General features: G+C 41.1%; 1 protein-coding gene across 2 annotated transcripts in view; it reads right to left on the bottom strand.

Moving 5' to 3' along the window:
* The window catches only part of GABRG2 (gamma-aminobutyric acid type A receptor subunit gamma2), a 100,064-nt gene that overhangs the window by 51,453 nt on the left and 30,443 nt on the right, over nucleotides 1–18,168 (bottom strand). For both annotated transcript variants that reach the window (XM_073355912.2, XM_073355913.2), the window contains exons 2-6: nucleotides 14,505–14,653; nucleotides 12,765–12,832; nucleotides 10,903–11,123; nucleotides 8,109–8,191; nucleotides 7,311–7,448 (exon numbers count right to left, since the gene is read on the bottom strand). In XM_073355912.2, coding sequence (XP_073212013.1) covers nucleotides 7,311–7,448; nucleotides 8,109–8,191; nucleotides 10,903–11,123; nucleotides 12,765–12,832; nucleotides 14,505–14,653 — 659 coding nt within the window. The remainder of the gene's footprint in view (nucleotides 1–7,310; nucleotides 7,449–8,108; nucleotides 8,192–10,902; nucleotides 11,124–12,764; nucleotides 12,833–14,504; nucleotides 14,654–18,168) is intronic.

Genomic DNA, 18,168 nt, shown 5'->3' with positions numbered 1-18,168 from the left:
TTCAGCTTTTGCCATGGAACACTTGGTACTGCTCAGGAGGGATTATGTGCATAGGTGGTTTTAAAACCCCCTCCTCACCACCCCCAGTCCTGTGGCTGCTGTTCACTGGGCTGGACCATCAATTCAATTTAGAGCAATTTAAGGGTTGCACTAACTTGCATTGTCTGCCTGAGGCATTGCTAGGTATAGGGACATTTCAGCCATAACCCTTTGCCCCTGTACTAGGCTGGCTTCTAAACAATCTCAGGATTGTGCTATGTAGAGAACCACCTGCAGCCATGCAAGCCAGTTTTAGGGTAGCCTTGAAGCAGAAGAGCAGTTTGAAATCTTGCCTAATGCAGGAGAGAATTGGGCTACATAAGTCACCTTTGTACTTTCCTGATCCTGGGTTGGGTGTGCCAGCCATGGTCATGTCCCATCATAAGTTAGAACAGACTTCGGCTGCACTAATGTTCACTGGCTGCTAGTGGCCGAAAACACTGTTATGGTAGTTGGGGATAGCCACCCCATAACAAGGCATTGGACATGCCCCTGTCTTCTAAACATGCCACTATTAAATTGAATACTGCTAATCACTGCATGAAGCTGCCATGGAATTGCAGTCTCATGTCTGCTGGAGGACATCAGTTTACTCCCTGGTAAATATGATTTAAAAGATTATCACATGGATAAGAAATATCTCTGTGAAGCGGCGACCGGTACATCCCTCGGCCTGTGCCGCTTCCCGCAGCCGTGATTGGCCGCACCTGCAGACGTAGCAGGTAAACAAACCGGCCCACCCCCCCAGGGGTTTTTCCTGAACAAGCGGCATCCCAAGTTTGGGAAACAGTGCACTGTGTGATGGTTTGCTGAGTTTACATGAGCATCTCCATTTCCCACAGAGACCTCTAAATATGACATACAAAGTATATGTGTCAAGACCATAGTTCAACTTAAAGCAGAATCATGGGATAAAACTGATGACTGTTAGGTGCTCTCCAGGACCAAGGAGGATTGACTGCCTGCCAGCTGTTCACTTCATTACAATGGTGCATCAAGATCAAATATAAGAGCATGTAAATATGTTCTGTTTAACAGAACAATACCTCTGACCAAATTTACTCATGCAAGCAAAGAAGGCTGCGTGGGGGAGAGAAGTTAGTTTCCTACCTGAGTACAAAACATCAATACAGGTTGACTGAGATTTTGTGAGATGGACTGAGGTTCATGGACTGCATGAAACCTCACGCCCAAGCTCAATTCAATATGAATATTTCATACAGCTGTGTGGTAATGGCCTATGGACACGTGAAGTATTTTATTGTAAAGAATGTGAGCTAAATCACTGCTGTTCCAACAACACAGATCTCAGGAAACAAAAACTTGATTCTCAATGACATTCTGCCCCTTTGCTCAACTCCACAGCACAGGCAGCTCACTTCACCCATGGCTAAAACATAGTTACTTCTGGTGTCGTGCTATAGGTGGCAGCCACTCTGTACCAGCATCACAATAGCTTTTCAGTAGGGGAAAAAATAGTGCATCCAACTGAAACTACAGGGGAATATTTGCAGGCAGAATGCAATTATTTCCAGTTAAGAATCTGATGCTGAAGAGCTGTCTCCTGCTGCACAGTGAAATCATTTGGCAAATGAATTAACTGCCTGAAAGCTTCCAAATGTTCCAGGTGTATCCACACAGAATGCACTGGCTGCGTCTCTGACTGTTACTGTGCTACTGAGAGTCTAATGATCTATTCATGTCAGTGGCATATTCGTAGACAACAGCAACAGCAGCTTAGCACCTTTAGAGTTAATATTTCTTCCTTACATGAAACAAATTGTGGATGTCATCGGAGGCTAGAACCCATTTGCTCAGTCATCACTTGATTTTTTGGTTCCATGTGACTTTCCAGGTAAATTAGAGATGGTTTGAAAAGTTCACTATTTATGGGAACAGGTTCACAACTCAGGATGACTCGTTGCATTTAAAAGGAGATGATAGATTGGCTTGTGATATTCTAGTAATTTTTTTTCTTTTGTAGGGGCAATATTCTAGGGCCAGATTTCCAAATTTGGGCTCTCCCAATTGTGTGCTGATAGGTGTGTGGGGGTGTGTCTAACATGCTGGTTGTGTGCATGCAGTCATTTAGGCAGGGCTGTCAGGTCTTACACATCTTATGTGACACTTATTATGATACCCAGGCCCCATGGGTTGTTCACTACTCTGTGTCAGCAGCTCCTGTGAGGCCTGACGCACTCACCACACCTACCACATTGTTGTCATAATCTGTATTTAAAACTTGTCATGTAAGACATCATATCAAAACTCTTAACATACTAGTCCTGAAAATCGTGTGGTGTATGTATGGCATGGGTATAAAGGGTTATAATTATGTTCTTTAAATGTGTTGGGCAACAATACATAAGCCCAGTCTGTCATAGATAAAATAATGTGAATTTGCTTATCTCATCAGGAAGAGATAATGGAAGTACACTTACGCATAAGGTAACAAAGCTATCAAGATAACAAGCAGTGGGGAAGACAGCAGCAGAGAGAAACTTTGTCTGGGCTTACTTTTCAAACAATATATTTCAAAGGTTTGCTGAACTATAAAAAGAAGGGGAGAGAATGCTATAGTTATCCTTCACCTAAAGCAGGGGTGGCCAACCTGTGGCTCCGGAGCCACGTGCGGCTCTTCAGAAATTAATATGCGGCTCCTTGTAAAGGCACCGACTCCAGGGCTGGAGCTACAGACGCCAACATTCCAATGTGTAGGAGGGGTGCTCACTGCTCAGCCAAAGGCCCTGACCCCACTCTACTCTACTCCACCCCTTCCCACTCCCTCCCCTGAGCCTGCCATGCCCTCGCTCCTCCCCCTCACCCCCCCCCCCCGGAGCTGCCACAAAACAGCTGATCGGGAAGTGTAGGGGTTGGGGGAGGAGGCGCTAATCAGTGGGGCTGCAGGTGGGCGAGAGGTGGTGGGAGCAGGGCGGGGGAGCTGATGTGGGGGTGGGGCTGCTGATGTATTATTGTGGCTCTTTGGCAATGTACATTAGTAAATTCTGGCTCCTTCTCAGGCTCAGGTTGGCCACCCCAATCTAAGGAGTCAAGGAAACCAAGTGCTTTGAGCTCTGTCTGTTGTGTCCTGGGTAAAGGTTTAACCAGCCATGCTGGAAGAAAGTCCATGGTGAGAAAAAACTCCTTTGAACAAATACCTTTGTTTGTTAAGTTGAGTTTTAATCTTAGAAACATATTTTTACTTTGTGTTTGTTTGTAACCATTTCTATCCTTATTGTTTATACTTGGTATCACTGAAACCTATGTCCTTTTGTTAATAAACTTGTTTTACTTTTACCATAAACTAACACGGGAGCTTGACTGAAGTGGAGCATTTGTCAACTCCAGCTAATAAACTGCTGTGTACTGTCTCTTCAAAGGAGCAGCAAACTTGACTAGGTTTTCTAGGTGCTACAGTAAGAGGGTCTGGCATGGCAGAGAAAGAGGTTTCTGGGAGAGAAAACAGGGCTGGAAGAGAAGGTTCCCCTGCAAAGAGTAACTGGGCAATGGAAGCCAGTGTATGAACCTGCATGCTTGTATTCTGGCTGTTGGTGTCAGGGCTGTGAGCCACAATAGCGTAGCTGTTCAGGCACCCAGAGCTGCAAAGCAGGTGTTGACTGAACCCCTTACTGGCCTGGGTGGACCCTAGAGCATCATCTGCATTCATCTATGTAATGGATTCATCTGCCGTGCTGTGCTTCCTCACAGCCCAGCTAAGAGCTCGCACTTTCAGCTGGGCTTGGCAGGAAGTGAGGTATCTTCCCTGGGTCACAGGGGGCCGCCCTGGCACCAAGTTTTAGGGAACCTTTCTGCTTCTGCTTAGTCTGCTCCTACTGATGGAGCCAGGCCAGCATAGAGTGCTGGGAAGCAGGAGGCAGTGGTGGTTCTGGCTAAGAGGTAGGGTTGGACAGAATAGGAAATGTGCTAAAATGAAAGAAAAACAGATTTGGGGAGGCTGCTCCAGACTCCTACTGCCCTAGAACAACTCCCTCGGTGTCTTCCACATCCAACTCTCAGGCTGTGCCAGTTCCTCCAGCCACTCAAAAACTCTTTAGGCTCTCTCCCCTCCACATCCAATTAACAGATTTTCCTCCCACCCCCCACCCCCGAGTATTGTTCCCTCCAGGTCATAGCTATTCCTCAATAACCTGAACCCTATTGGCTCCTCCAACACACCAAGTTGCTCCCAGTTGCCACTGCTCTAGGGGCCCATGAAGTAGTAATCAGTGACTGTTTATCAGTACAGAGAAATGGCACACATGGAGCTACACAAAATTTGGCAGCTATGGTAAGGCCTTGACTACTTTAGGGAGTTTTTGCAAAAAAATTCCCAATGATTGTGCCACTGATCTATGCTATGGATCCACTACTAGGACTGTCACTAGTGGAGGTGGATAGAGTTCTAGGGACCAAACAGGCCAAGCGTGTGCCCAAATGCCTGACTTGTGCACACACACATTGGGGATTTCTTCATATAAGTTAGCTATATGCAAATGTATCCATGAATGCTTGAAATTCTGACTTTTAAACTCAGTTGAGGAATAAGCAGCATGAAATAAACACATAGGGAACAAAGGCATTGAATTTTGGACCCTAGGTAGAACAGCAGGAAATATAGCTTGGTTGCATCGCAGATGTGTAAGTGTGGACCGTGGTTACAAATGGAATGCATTTAAGAATAAGTACACTGAGGCCTGGTCTACACTGGCGGGGGAGAGAAGAGGGAGATCGATCTAAGTTATGCAACTTCAGCAATGTGAATAACGTAGCTGAAGTTGATGTACTTAGATCGACTTACCGTGGTGTCTTCACCGTGGTGAGTCGACTGCTGCCGCTCCCCCGTCTACTCTGCCTGCACCTCTTGTGGAGGTGGAGTACAGGAGTCGACGGGAGAGTGCTTGGGGGTCGATTTATCGAGTCTAGACTAGACGTGATAAATCAACCCCCACTGGATCGATCGCTGCCCGCTGATCCGGCAGGTAGTGTAGACATACCCTGAGTAGAAATGAATCTTATGCACCTTGTCGTAACGGCAATTCTCAGCCTGATAATAAGGCACTTAGCTATATGCTATTATCTTTGGCCTTCTGGCTCATGCAGTAGCAGTCATACTGATGTAGGAGCAGGATTCCCATGCTAATTTTGTTTATACGTGCGACCCTGCACACCTGCACTGGGTTGAATCAAGGCTAGACTTAGTTTTCATGCAAATAGCTCTAGCAATAAAAAAAAACGGAGAAAAGAAAATAGCGAGAACAAGTGATAAACACAATAGGAAGGGGATGCCTATGAAAACAATGTTTTTTCAAGTTGTCTCTGCAGCCCCAGCAGGCCTTTAAGAGAAGCACGGCAGGACTAAGTTGCTTTGGAAAGCATTTCTTGTCACTGATCTAGTGCTGGCAAAAGTAGGTTTTTACTGACTTTAAATGCACAATTAATATTGATTACTTTATTTGTTTAAGTAAATGAAAAAGGGCAATGTGCATCAGCATATTAATAAAAAATATGAACTTTAAATTTTATTGGTTCTCTCAGAGCACTACCATGGTTTCTCAGACCAGATTAATGGTCCCACAAGAAGAGGTTTTTGTTTTGTGAGAATGCATCATTTCTTTCAATGAGCACTCTCTTAACATTACAAGATACATCATCAAATGTATGATGCCTTGATTCACAAATGCAGAAAGCAGTGGAACAATGGAACTGAAGCTTGTAGTATGTTTAAATTGTATTACTTTTCCCTTCCAGCCAAATATTCTCCATTAGAGAATGGAAAAAACAAGGAAAGGGAAACAGCAAATAAAAGAAATGCAAGTCAAGTCTGAGTGATGTCAATGTGAGATTTGCTGCAGACTTTAATAGGAGCAGGACCAGACCCTTGAACCATCTACTTATTCATTGCTGCCTTTTGTGGATGTGCCGGTTTTAGGGGCATGACTGAGGAGAGATGCTTGCTGTTTTTGCTTTGGGCATGAGTGACTCAACCATGCCTTACACAATGCAAGTTATTAGTAACCATGTTCCCCCACTCTCCCCTTGCCCTTCTTTGACCTTTCATTGGCCAGGAATGGTGAAAGGTCACATTTCCTTAATGAGATGACAAAATATTTTCTACAGCAAGGATGGTAGAAAGTGCTTTAAGACAAATGTGACCACAGGCTAAGAAGCATCAGTTCTTTCTTCCTACCCAGAAGACTAAATATGTCATTAGTGGTTAATATCCACTTTCTTGGGAACTAGGAACCTGACAAATCCTGAACTGCATTGTTTGAACTGTGTATAATGTACAAGCAGGCAGCTTTCAGCACTAGCATACCTCCTTTTGATTATGCTGGCAATGCGACCCTTTTATTAATAATGGTCATTAATTATTGTCAGAAGCCCACAGATCTCTTTGAACTTGTGGAATAAAATTTGGTATAATCAAAAGAAACCTCTTTCATTTCAGCATTCCTTTTGAAAGTAAGAAAAAATTACAAAAGAAATGTATATGCAAGAATATTAGTATGCAATACCCTTCTGGACCCTTAATAACTTCCACCAGTCTCCAAATGGCTAATTCTTTCCACCACCAGTGCTAGAGTGTGTGTGTGTTTCTGACCTGACTTATTAAGTGGCATGCACTTTCCTGCCTAGTTAATGGAATAATATTTAAAACGGTGACCTTCTTACTTTATCATTTTGAAGTCTATTACACATACTGAAGGAGGGTAACACAGATAGAAATATGGAGCAGAACTATCTGAGACACACCGTATCTAGTTCATAGTAGCTTTTAATAATTCAGAGTTAGCCCTGAGTAAGGGGCAGTGTGCAGCTATGTTGCTGCAGCAGGGACTTGTAACTTTATGTGACAATTCTCTCCCTGGCTACCCCCTTGTTTTGAGGGGTGGAGGGACAGGTATCATCAAGTATGGCCCAATAGTAGTTTATTATCCTCTGCACAACAGCTCAGCTACACAGCCTAGTGTCCTCAGGGGGTCCAGTCAAGGCTCCACTTATTCTCTGCTCCCCATCCACTGGCATTGGAGGGGGGACTGTGGCGTCCCAAAGGCTGCTCTCTCCTTCCTGTACTGCTGAGGGTGCAGGGCAAACTTGTGCATGAGACAGCACTTCATTTTGCAGGATACATGAAGATCTGGTGACTCTTAAGGAGTTAAAATCAATTTGTTCTATTAATTGCCAGTGCTGAGCTCCATACAATCATCTACCTTTTTTAACATAAAATAATTTGAATGTAAACAGATTATTAAAAAAATTGCTTATTTTACCTGAGGTTGTCTTCACCACTTCAGTAGAATTTCTCAGTCCAATAAAAGAAAACTGGTAGAGCCTCCAAGATCTGGTGTCTCCTACTTCCACCGAACTGCGTTTCCACTGGTAAATAATTTCTTCCCTGGGGTAGCCATCTTCAAGACAATTCCAAATACAGCTTCATAATCTTTTTTTTTTATTTTAATTTAAAAATTTACTTTGTAGGAAACAGCTTCATTTTCTATTTATCCAGAAAAATATGGATCAACATAGTCAAGGGAGTGAGGGTAGGTTAGTTATCTTTCAATTCAATATTTTATTTATTTTCCAAAAGTGCATTTTTGAATGCCTCCTCTTCTTCCTCCCCCCCACCCCAGCTTGAGACATCTAGGACACAATCTGGCCCTTCTAAAGTCATGGTCAAATCTATAGCCTGATTTCAAAGACGTCAATCCACATGCCAACAATAGTCAGTGGAGTGACACCCATATGCAACAAGCATGACAAAGATCCAGATCACAACATCTATTAATAAAACCTAACTCTCATGGCAAGCATAATTAAGCATTATGAATATCTGTGTATTCTCCTCTATGCTATATGTCTCAGAGCACATAACGTTCTCAAGTATCATTATTATACTATATCTGTGAACATATACAATGTGTACACTTTTACAAAATAAATTCCAGATCCTCCCTGATCCAAATCCAATTGAAGACAACAGATTATGCTGATTTACCCTAGCTGAGAATCTGGCCCTGAGTATGTCAATGCAAATGAAGGTGGGATAGGTAATTTAGCACACTGCTTACAGCTTGAAAACTCCAGAGGACAGGAATGTTCATCCATTGGGAAGTTGTGCAACTGCAACTGACACTCAGCATCTATTGTCAACCTAAAGAGAAGAGATGACAAACGCTTAGTATCAAAATTTACAGCGCATGCCACAGTAATGTCTACTATTATAGCAAGATTCTTATTAACATGCCCCTAGCATACAAAATGTACAACACACATAAGCACTGTATACAATGGGTATAATTAAAACATGATGATGTATTTATTTGCCTATTCAAAGTGTAGGAATATATGATGGTTATTGCATGTATCTGAGCAGTGAATATTGTGTTTTTCTTTTTAATTACACTCCCTACCCACAATGCATCTATTCATCCCTTGCAAAAAAGAGAATGTGAAATGTGGCGTGTTTTAAAGGATTTATTGGAGTGAGTCTGAGACGGCAACATTATTTATGAGTAGCAATGCCATGAGTGAGTTATGCAAGTCATTTCAAATGGGTGCCAGCAAAACCTCTATATCATAGCTTGTCATTATATTTATATAGATGTATTTTATAAGAAAAAGTCTATTTTAGAAATGCTCTAGAGAGTTAAAAATAATCTCTATTTCACATTTGACCTCTTCAGCATTGCCAGTTGTACATATATCTCCACTATAGGGCATGCGCTGCATGGTACATGCATTGGAGGGAATTATTCAGTAGGAAAGAAGAGAAGTCTTTGAAAAGCAGTGGGAGCAAGGAGAGAGTAGCAGAACATAGTGCTACCACTAGACTCTTCTGTGAAAGCTGCAATTTCCATCCCACCCTTATGAAACCCGTGGTGATGGCATTCTCTGTTGGCTGGTGCATGTCCAAGAACCATTCTCCAAAGCCATATTGCACCCTGTCTCCTGCAGTCATGCTTTCTCTATCTCATGCTTTGATGATGATCAGAATGAAAGATGTAGGAGCCATCTGCCTTCCAGAGCAACTGAATCAGAAATGCACACTCTCCCCACAGCAATGATAGAGGAACCTATCCCAATGCCCTTGAAATCAATGGGAGTTTTGCCTGGGATGGAAATGGGAGCAGGGTTGGGCATTTAGTAATTATTTGCTGAGATTACTGCCTTTTTCTTCCTCTCACATTTCATCCCTCGACAATCCGACTTCAAGATCACCGGATATATACCAAGAAGGCAAAGCAATCTGCTCATCAGATAATGATATTCTTATCTCTAAATGATTTTTTCACTGGTGTCCTTGTTTAAAACTGTTTGAATTTACCACATGGTCCATAAATTCAGTGACAGTTTGGGTTTGTTTTCTGTTGTGGGGATGTTTTAATATCACTCACTAGCGTGAGTCCAGTTGGTTCTTTCAGGCTTGCAGAAAAGCTTAAGTCTGTGTTAGTAATTTTGCCGCAAGGGGCAAGGTTGGCTAGAACATAGTCACACAAATGCCAAGATTCTCACTATTTTCATTAGAAAATCACTTAAGATTTGTTAGGGAATATAGTTCTCATGAAAGCGAGTGACCACCAGTAGTGGCTAGAGCCCGGCATAATTCCAGCAAGCTTCAACACGCAAGCCTTTACCAATATACCATATTTTTGTCACTTCCAATACTCTTAATATGGGATCTCTCAAATTGTGTGCTCGATTTCTGAGGCACATTTTGGATGAGATGATCACATTTAGCTCAAGCTAAGGTTTATTATTAGAATTTGAATGTTACTGGCACTGATCATGATATTTAATAGAACTACTGACTACAAGTTAATGTCAGATCACTAAAGAGAGAAACTGAGTGTTTTGAGGAGAAAAGTAGTGAGGTCTGAAGAGAGAAGAGAGCATGGTTTGAGATATTAAGACCTATTTAACATTTCAAAAGCAGATGTAGGATGTGATTTATCAGACTGACTTTGATTCACGCTGGATTTAAATTCCAATCATTTTCTTATCTCTTCTTCAAAATGTGATGCATAATGAATGTAAAATAACTACAAAATAACTCTTGTAATTCAGACATTTCTTCCAACATCAAAAAAGATTCTTAAGCAAAGAAGAAAGAAAATTTTTAGTAACCTCTAAGAAACCAAAAGGGAGATATATGAATGGATAGATATGTACACTGTCCTAACAAAACTTTGATGAATATAAACTCAATAGGTTTTGGATCAGACTCTAAATGACTGATATTACCTCACCCATTTTGTCTGTATTTCCACAAGGATTTCCGGAAATTAAACATTTTTCACCTGGGAGCTTTATCCAGCTCCACCGACGTCAAAAGGAGCATGAAATGGACTTGAATGAGAACAGGAAACTTTGATGCAAATTGGTCATAAATACTGATTAATTCAATCAGTGATTTTAAAATCTTCTAATTTAATAGCTAGAAGAGAAAATTATAAGACTGGCAAAACAACTGGTAAGCAATAAATTGTAAACACAATGTTCTTCAGGGAGAAGATTGTGTTACCTTATATTGAATAGTTCCTTACTCCTCATGTAGTTCCATTTACTTTAGTGAGATTCCTTGTGGAATAGGATGTTAAAATCTGGATGAAAATGAGACACTTAAACTATGGCAATATCCAGCCTTCTAAATAGACAAAGTACAAATGATCTATGCATTTCACATTTTCCAGGACATTTTAAAATTACAATCAGGCAAGTTACGTTAAGTTATGCATTCCAGTTATGTTTAAACCTCTCCTATGATTAGAAATTTATAAGGTATTTTTTATTCACATTACAATTGCATAAAATGTACTTCTTTGCTTTTCCATGAGAAACCAAATTTAAATTCAAATGTAATACCTTAATGTATATAGCACTCTGCCATCATTCCAGATCCTGAGCATCCTATTGGGCGTTGTTATCCAATGAGCATCAGCCTTCTTGGAGTTTCGGAAAAACGTATCTGGTATCCAGATCTTCCCAACCATGTTACTGTTCAAACGGAGCACTTTTATCGTGCTGTTGAATTTCAGACGTCTGTCATACCAGGTTTGGGCGAAAAATATATCGATTGTATATTCCTGTTCATTAATCAGAAATAGTAGTGAAAAGATTGTGCATGGTAGGGTCAGAGTTGCACATTTAAAAGCATTTCTCTGAAAAACCTGAAAAAGTATTTGCAGTCACTATGAGAGGGATTGATGCTAAAGCTGGTTGAAAAACTTTGATAAATTTTGTGATTTTTATTTTCAAAAATAAGGTTTGATGCTGTTTTTTCCCATTATTCACCCAAAGCTAACTGATAGCTATTGGTTGTATCTTTTTCAAGTCAGTGTGTCCCTCCCACTCTCCAGCCAGTCTTAGTTGGGAGAGGTGTGTGTTTGATCAGTTTGGTAGGGGATACACAATCCCTAGGGTCCTGTGAGGAGGCATGGAAAGAAGGGGAAGGCTTAGCTAAGCTGGAACCTCCTCTTTCTCTTTCCCTGCCCTGGCACTCAGAATGCACATGGAGATCATGTCTGATCAGGGAGTGGAGTCAGTGGAAGGGAAAGATTTCTCTGCCTCCTCATGCCTCCCGTTGGCCAGTCTGTGGAAGGAAGGGAGACTTGATTGTCCCTTATGCTTGTCCCCTTGCTCCATATGAAGCTCTTAGGGAGTGCAGCAGCCATTCTGCAGCTCTTAGAGGTATAGTTTGAACTGTGTTTCAAAGAGGCTGTGGGTCTGGCCAGTCACTAGTTTGGGGCATGAGGAAAATATTTGTTTCATATGGCAAGACTGGCAAGGTGTTTTGCTCCTTCCTTGAAGCATCCTGGAGGTCCAATTCTAGGTTAGTTAGGAGAGAAATTTAAAAGCTTTATGTTAATAGTGACATTTGTAATTTTGTTACAATTTGCACTCCCTGTGAAGATCAAAGGGGCCAGCTATCACAGGTAAACGTAAGAGATCCAGTAGAAAACCGGCAGACCCTATCAGTGTGCAGACCTTAAGTCTTCCCTATCTAACTTTTCATGTACACGTTCATTCCACCTCATGGGGAGAGGGGGAAGAGGATTCAGAGGTGTACTGAATCCTAGGGATCAGGCTGAAGGGGGCCACCTCTAACTATGGGATATTTGACATCAGGTCATTTAAAACCATACTGGATCAAAGTAAATGTCTGGTATTTCTTGAGGAAGGCCTATTACCCTCCAAAATTAAAAGTTAATTAAATTGCAGATCCATCCTTCTACCTCTGTTTCATTCTACTGTGTGTCATGATCAATGTCTGTATTTCTATACCAAACAATGCCTCTAACACAAGTGTTATGAAGTACATATTACACAGGCTGTTTCTGGCTGTGAGATGACAAGAATACTAAAGTGTTGGTCCATCCTCACCCAAATTAACATGTTCTGGACTGGATCTTGCAAGCCCTTGTATGATTAAATAAGGGACCACAACGTGGTTGCACAAGTGTGAGCTAGTAACCATGTAATAATGTTATTAAGCACGCTCATACCGGTTTCTGATGTACGGAAAACCTCCACTTCCACCCACAACCATGCCCTACTCTTCTCCATGAGTTTGATATAATAAGACTTTTAAAATAAAATACATGCAGTGCAGTGTCAAAAATAATGGAAACATAATTGCACTGCAACTATAAAGGAATTAGTGCATACATCAAACCGAATATACTGATCATTAAAAGTGTAGCAAAGTGTTAAAAACAGTTACCTACCATATTGATAGCATTCACTGGACCGATGCTATTTACGTACATGTCAGTGTGAATTACTGTTGGTTTCACTGCAAGGAAAACAATAAGAATTGCTGATACAAATCAAGGTCAAAATCCACTACATAAAAATTACACATAAGGTTATTATTTTGGAGTGTCTATTTTGTGTGTGTTTGGGGGGTGGTAGGTGTGAGTGTGAGTGAGAGAGAGAAACACACATTTCCAAACAGCAAATACAGTAAAAAATAAATTTTACAGCAATATTTCTAGTTACTCAATAGACAAAGATACTTCAGCAGCAGACTCTGATCACACTTATACTGGTGTAAATGAGGAATAATTATGGGACTCAAAGGCAATACACTGACGTGAGTGAGATCAGAATGATGCTATGCCTATGTATTGTTGTCTGTATAGGGGACTTTGTTTCTCAAAAACAAATTTTATCAAATGCAACTCCTTGAGAAAACACACACTTTTTTCAGAGTCCTCTTACACTGTGTTTCAGCACTCATTTCACATGATGGGACTCAATGCAACGTGACTGACATAGCCTGAAGTGATGTCTGCAGATAAACAAACATTTCATGAGCCCAAAACAACATTTGGGGCTTGCAAAACAGGAATGGAAAACAATTGTTAGACTAGTTTAGTTTGAAATATTGTTCTCCCACTTTGACCATATTAATTCCAGACACCCCTAACAAAAACAAAATCAATCTTCCCAGATTATTTTTATGGATGTTCCACTCCTTTTATTCCCTAAAGTCTGGGATTGGGAGAACAAGCCATACAAGTACTCTGGTTATGTGTGTTTCATTGGGAATTCCTCTGCTAATTTTACAATGTGTACATAAGTATTATCAGTGGGTGTTACCCACATAAATACTCATGTTAACTTTCTTTGTGGAGTATAGGTAAAAATTGTCGTTCTTGGTTTTAAACTTCTTCAGACTTGCTTGAGCTAGCCTATTTCATGGAGCTTCCTGCCCCCTATTTCCTTTTGTTTCTCTAGCCCATGACTTCTCTCTGTTCCTTTCCACAATCTCATTATTATTATACGAGACCCTTCACTTCTGTAGTTTTTATGATCTGGGATAGGCTTCATATGTTGCCTCACTTCTTTAACTACTCCATTGCTGTTCTAAGTTCATCTGAAAACTCATGAGTGAGAGCCTCAGTTGATGAAAATGGATATAAACCTTCAATGATGCTATTCTCATTACTTCATCTTAGGGTCTTCTAATCCATATCACTCCCTTTTTCTATACTCCTTTCTATCCTCTCCATCTGCTGCTATGTATTATTTGTAACTTTGTGACTGTATAATTTAACTATATAAAGCATTTAGTGATACTCACCAACATTTACAAAACTGAATGCCTAAACTTAAACTCCTAACTCCATGTTTAGGCACAAAATAGAAGTGGCTTGATTTTCAAAGTAGTTGAGTTTCTGGCTTCAGCAATTTCGATGGAATTTTTGGGTGCTCAGAACTATTGCAGATCAGGCCATTTAGGTGCCTTGATATGGATTTATCGGGCCATCCTTATACACAAGCCTCACTTACACATCTTGGCCAAAGTGTTTATGATAAATATTATAAAAAATGAAGTTATATTGTATTATATTTTGTCTTTATACCTTTTGTGTGGATTATGTTTCCAATACATATATTGCAATGTGAGGATTCTCTTCCTCCAGCCCCCATTTCAATTAAAAATAGGTTAGAAAACACACCTCCTATGTCAGGTCTCAGTTTATTGTCATATCCCTCCAGCAATCCATTTAAAATAAGGGTGACATCACTCTCGTGGACTTTGGGAGTCAAAACCCATGTTTTGTTGGATGTATAATCTTCATAGTCATCATCTCCCTTTTGGCTAGAACTGTGAGGGAAAGAAAATTGAAGAGCAAGAAAGTCTTGAAAAACCTGAATGTTGGAATTACATCCATATACAGCCCCTTTTGAAAACATGCTATATGAATAATCCTGTCCTAATAGCACTGCAGTACTTCACAAAGTATTACAAAATGTTGCCCATTTTATGACAGAGATATTGTAGTCAGGATGTTGCGTATTACCTAAGGTTAAAGCTCACTTTAGTGAACTTTTCTTTGGTATAATAGAGATCATGTCCTGTGTATTCTATGGTACATCAATGCTTCTGTCCTTTGAGACATCTGTTTCTTCTCCTCTTGACTCAGATGGGACATATTATAGAACACAAGAACATATAAAAAAAACCTCTTGTCGTCACTTAGTTTATGCAACACTCCAGTAGAATATCACTTTGAATGGACACCATGTACTTACATTATTTCCCTTTGAGATGAAAACTTGACATATCCTATTAATGACAGGACCCAATAATTACATGAATTCAGACAAACTGTCATGTAGCCTCACTGCACTATGATGAGCCTGAGTTTGTTGCGCAACTGGAAAGTTCAGCACAAATAGTTTGGGACTTGGTTTTCATTTTCACTTTTGCTCACCAGAGGCCAACGAAAAATAAAATAGAAAAAAAAATGCAGATTGGCTATCACCAAACTAGGACTCAAAGGAAATCCAGTAACCCAACCCTAATGCTATAGAAAGGGCAAGTCAGATGCTGAGAACTGTAAATCACAGCCTATGCTTTCTTCAAAATGCCTGGTTATAATACCAAATAAATTATGTTATACTTCGCTGGCACAATGTTAGCAGATACTATGCAAGCTCTTTCACACAGTTCTGCCAATGCTCCTCTATCCTGAGCTGCTGCAAGGTTCTTTCTATTCCATCCTTCAGATCGCTCTTGATTTGAGACTTTTATTGGTGCTGAAAACATGCTAAATTATATGGTGCAGTTGGGGTGTTCACAAATAGGAACTAAAAGGAGGTCATCACACTTTTTGCTTGAGAACACAGTCTCATATCCATAATGTGCAAATTATAGCCACACCTGTAAGAGCCACTAGTGGGGGAGGGGTAGAGGAACTCTATCTGCTGGATCATCAGCTATGCTGAACTCATTCTTGGAGAGGCAACCCTGGTGCAAATAAATGTGGCCACGGGATCCCCAGTGACTACTCTACTGGTCCAGAACTGCAGTGAGCTAAGAGCCCAATCTTTCATCCTTAGGTCACCATCTCTCTGCCTCTGGCCCACTCTGGAAAACCGTTCTGTAGAGGGAAGAAAGACTGGGTGGCAGTAAGCCAACTATGCTTACTCTATGCCACCGGGGGATTCCAGCAGCACAAATGAGATTTAAACAGGGCTGAAGATCTGGCTCAGTTTCTCTTCCCTTCCCCGTACAATATCATGGGAAGAAGCCTTAATGAAGCTGCTTGCTTTTCCCGGTCGAGATCATGCAAGGTTCTTAATGTCGGAGAGAAACTGAATGCCCTGCCCTTAAAGGGGATTTAAAGGCATTTGGCATCTCTCAGGAAGCAATGCAGGACTGGACCTCAGAGTGGAAGACAGGGCTATTTGGTGATGCCACCAGAACCAAACATTCCAAAGGAGATAAGGCTGGGACAAGGTCAGCACTGCCTTCCCTGTACAGAAGCTAGCACCCAGAAGCTGATACTGGAGGTAGTACATGCTATACCCTTTAAACATGTTCAGCGACACCATTGCTGCGTGCACTCCCCCAGGTAACCCTCCGTGATGCTTAGGCATCATGTGCCAGCAGCCACCAGCGGCCACATACTACATAACCCTCCTCCGCCCAGCCTCAGGGAGATGCACATAACTGAGCCTTTCATGTTTATTGGCAATCGAAAGGACAATTTTTAATTGGCACTCTGCTGCATAACTCTGTTATGTAGAGACAAACTGGTATGGATAATTAAATTGGTGAGGGAAGCTGGTTTATTCAGCTGTCTGGAGTTGTCAAACATTTAATTGCAATTTAAAGGAACAAATCTCAGGCAATATACACCCTCCTGTATGGCACAAGAATCAATATAATCTATATTGCAAACACGGGATTGGATTATGTTTTTTAATCTGTATGAAATGCGTAGAAAACCCAAATTAATTTATCAAAGCCATGTGTCTTTGATGTAATCAATTAAAAGTTTTTTCAGAGATCCTTCTGAAGCAGAATTTTCTATTTCCTACATGAAAAAGAAACTCTAAATACAATATCTCTTCACTCACAAAACACATTTCTGAATACAAAGGAGATGAACAAGGTTTAAAACTTGAGCTGCTGATTACAATGGTTAGAATGACAGAGAGAATCAGCATTCTTATTTGGCCTAAAAGGATAAAACTGAAGACATAGTCCAGGAAAGACTTTACAGTCTGGATTCAGAGTTTTACATTCTCTGCTTCATATTGCTCTGATGACACAAAATTGCCATAAACCCAATTTAACTGACCAGTGAATCCAAGTTTATTACAGCTGTGTTGCATCATCAGATCAGTGCAAGGCAGCCAGAGTGAGATGGTGAATCTAGCTCCAGGTTGTCAGTGGACAATGAGTCTTCAGTAACTGTATCCTTGTCTGAACTAATAGTCATTCTTTTATGGGTAAAGCTAAGCAGAAGATTAGAACAAGTAGAAGTTTTTGTTTAAACTTGTTTATTTTTAATGTTACTCTTTGATGCCCTTCTTTTACATTCTTAGAATTTATATTTTTGATTAAGTGAATATAGTGTGACAAAGCTCTGTACTTATCTCCATGGGTCCCACGTTTCCTGGCAGATTTCGCTAGCCTCAGAGGCTCACTGTGACCCTCCTCGTAACCCTTCTCTCTCTAGAGACAAGGGTCACAGTCTACTGAGCCATTTTCATCATAAGCAAGCGAGGGAGGTAAGGAGAAGCTATCCTCCTTTGCACAGTCTCTGTTGTCTCCCAGTCTCAGTGATTAATCAGGGGGGTGGAAGGTGCTAAGGGGGGAGCCCAGGCCCGCCCTCTACTCCGTGCTCCAACCCAGTAACCCTAATAGTATCAGCTATGGTAGCTGACCTTTTAGAAACATGACACATACAATTCCCTGGGCTACTTCCCCACAGAGGCCCCCACTTCAAGCTCCACTTCATCCTTACCTCAGGGCCTCCTTCCTTGTGCCTGATATGATGTGTACTGCTCAGTCTCTCCAAAAGCACAACTTCCTCCCACATCTCCTGACAACCACACTCACCTGACTAACTGGAGGCTTTTAACTAATTTCAGCCAGTCCCTGATTGGCTTCAGGTGTCCTAATCAACCTAGCTGTCCTCCCTGCCTGCTGGAAAGTTTTTAATTGGCCCCAGGTGTCTTAACTGACCTGGAGCAGCTGCCATTTAACTTATCCTGGTACCATGGATTTGTTTAGCCTGGAGCTAACATATCTATCTCCCACTACTTTTCTATAGCCATCTGGCCTTGCCCCATCACAATAGATACATTTTAAAATATCCACATAAA

The sequence above is a fragment of the Lepidochelys kempii genome, chromosome 8 (genome assembly GCF_965140285.1).
Source record: "Lepidochelys kempii isolate rLepKem1 chromosome 8, rLepKem1.hap1, whole genome shotgun sequence".
NCBI lineage: Eukaryota > Metazoa > Chordata > Testudines > Cheloniidae > Lepidochelys > Lepidochelys kempii.
The sequence above is the reverse complement of the archived record's forward strand: the minus strand, read 5'-3'. Positions and strand labels throughout refer to the sequence as shown.